This window comes from Sinocyclocheilus rhinocerous, unplaced genomic scaffold, assembly GCF_001515625.1.
Source record: "Sinocyclocheilus rhinocerous isolate Xijiao unplaced genomic scaffold, SAMN03320098_v1.1 scaffold2753, whole genome shotgun sequence".
NCBI classification, from domain to species: Eukaryota; Metazoa; Chordata; class Actinopteri; order Cypriniformes; family Cyprinidae; genus Sinocyclocheilus; species Sinocyclocheilus rhinocerous.
In genome coordinates, this window is record NW_015633528.1 from 47,852 (window position 1) to 50,583 (window position 2,732).

The following is a 2,732-nucleotide window of genomic DNA, read 5'->3' on the forward strand; positions in this document are numbered from 1 at the left end:
GTGCGGGAGACCTACCGCTACCTGACGGACATCTTCACCACGCTGGTCGACCTCAAGTGGAGGTTCAACCTGTTCATCTTCGTGTTGGTTTACACCGTGACGTGGCTGTTCTTCGGCTTCATGTGGTGGCTGATCGCTTACATACGAGGAGATCTGGAGCACATAGGAGACAACCAGTGGACTCCTTGCGTCAACAACCTCAACAGCTTCGTGACCGCGTTCTTATTCTCGATAGAGACGGAGACGACCATCGGCTACGGCCACAGGGTGATCACTGACAAGTGCCCCGAGGGCATCGTGCTGCTGCTGGTGCAGTCGGTGCTGGGCTCCATCGTCAACGCCTTCATGGTGGGCTGCATGTTCGTGAAGATCTCGCAGCCCAAGAAGCGCGCCGAGACTCTGGTGTTCTCCACCAATGCCGTCATCTCCATCCGCGACGGCCGGCTTTGTCTGATGTTTCGCGTCGGAGACCTGCGGAACTCGCACATCGTGGAAGCATCCATTAGAGCCAAACTGATCAAGTCCAAACAGACCAAGGAGGGAGAGTTCATCCCTCTCAATCAGACGGACATGAATGTGGGCTACGACACCGGAGACGACCGGCTCTTCCTGGTGTCTCCGCTCATCATCTGCCATGAAATCAATCAGCACAGCCCATTCTGGGAGATCTCCAAAGAGCACCTGGCCCATGAGGAGCTGGAGATCGTGGTGATCCTGGAGGGCATGGTGGAGGCCACAGGTACGCCACTGAAATCTGCAGTTGTTTCATTGCGCTCAGAGATTACATTTACACACATGGCGACTAAACTGCAGTGGAAATGCAAACCGAGCCGAGCCGAACCGTGCCGTAACACGCAGTGGAAAAGCGCCAATAGTGGGTTTGGCAGATGCTTTTATCCAAAATCACTTGCATTGCATTGAAGGTGTGCATTTGATCAGTTCATGCATTCCCTGGGAATCAACCCCATAACCATGGCGTTTCTAGAGATGTGCTGTACTGTTTGCACTCAGAAATTGCATTTACATGTAATGCATTTGGCAGATGCTTTTCCAAAGTCACTTACATTGAAGGTATGCAGTGGATTGGTTCATGCATTCCCTGGGAATCGAACCCATGACTGTGGGATTTCTAGAGACATGCTCTACTGTTTGCACTCAGAGATTACCCTTACACAGCGCGTTTGGAAGACACTTTTATCCAAAACTGCTTGCATTGCTTTGAAGGTGTGCATTTGATCAGTTCATGCATTCCCTGGGAATCGAACATGTGACTGGTATTGCTCTACTGTTTGGACTATAGGATGTTCATTGCACTCAAAGATTATATTACATAATGCATTTGGCAGGCGCTTTTATCCGGAACAGCTTTCTGAACCTATGACCATGACCATGGCGTTTCTAGAGACATGCTGTACAGTTTGCAGTCTGAGGTTACATTTGCATGTAATGCATTTGGCAGATGCTTTTATCTAAAATCACTTGTGTTACACCTGGCTCAGGGATGTGACATTAAGCGAGACGACACAGCGGAATAAGTTCAAACATAATATTTATTATAACAGAATTAACCAAAATAACATAATCAAAATGTCAGTATCATTAGTGTCAGTCAGTAGGAATTGCAAGTGAATGGATGCACAAAGTGAAGAGTTGTCAGTGCTAGTGAATGCCAGGGTGTCCAATAAAACATTCTCAACTCCCTTAATGTGTTTAATGGTCAAGTCATAAGGCTGTAAGAAAGGTATCCATTGCATTAAGCGTTGACTCGGACTCTGTAATGAGTGAAGGAAGGTCACAGGATTGTGATCAGAATAGATGACGACTGGAGACCCTCCGCTGACATACACATCAAAATGTTGAAGAGCCCAGATCAGTGCCAGTGTTTTCTTCTCAATAACGGAATAATTCAATTGATAGGAATTAAACTTGTGTGAGAAATAACTAACTGGGTGATTGATACCATTGATATAAACACGGCGAAGCCCAACTCGAACAAGACGGTTTTGCAATGTCATTCTTCAGCATGTACTGAATATCTGACTCCAATTTTTGACATTTGTCAAAACGATAGAAGCGCTGGCGTATAGGTGAAGCATCACCCATCTACAGCATGTTCTATTAAATGACAAAAACTCGCGTATGGCCGCTCTGCTCGCTGCAAAACAGATAAATGGGACAACAAATTCTCCAAATCTTTCAGATGATTTTGGATAAAAGCATTGCATTGAAGGTATGCAGTGGACTGGTTCATGCATTTGCTTCGCTTTGGACTGCACACGGAGAGTAAATGTTGCAGCTTAGAAGAAGCTCAAACATCATTTTTGTCACGTTTTGATCACTGCATCATTCCCAGACCTCCACTCGAGTGATTTCAGAGGTTTCATCACTGCACTATTATTCTAACACAGTGGTTCTCAACCTTTTTTTCCTCCGGGCCGCACTATGGTCCAAGTGCAAGTCTCACGGGCCGCACGCATATCATTTACATATTATGTCACCAATACAAACCAACCAGATTTATAATAGCCTATTATAGCATAAATATTATAGCTTCTCCTATTTTTTTATATTTTAGACATCCATCAATTAGTGATGATAAAAAAAATAATTTGTCGCGCTGGTGGAAACAACAGGAGACCATGCTGCGGCGACTGTAAGAGCGGCTCGACGGTGTTTAGTGTCCCGCAGCAGCAGCATGTATGGTGCGTGCCGTCAGCGCAGCTGAACTGCGT

General features: G+C 45.9%; 1 protein-coding gene across 1 annotated transcript in view; it reads left to right on the forward strand.

Moving 5' to 3' along the window:
• LOC107744206 (G protein-activated inward rectifier potassium channel 2-like) overlaps positions 1-2,732 on the forward strand; it is a gene marked incomplete at its 5' end in the record, with an annotated part of 15,246 nt that continues 12,514 nt past the window's right edge. Inside the window, one exon of the mRNA XM_016557729.1 lies at positions 1-739. Within this exon, the coding sequence (XP_016413215.1) occupies positions 1-739 (739 nt within the window). The remainder of the gene's footprint in view (positions 740-2,732) is intronic.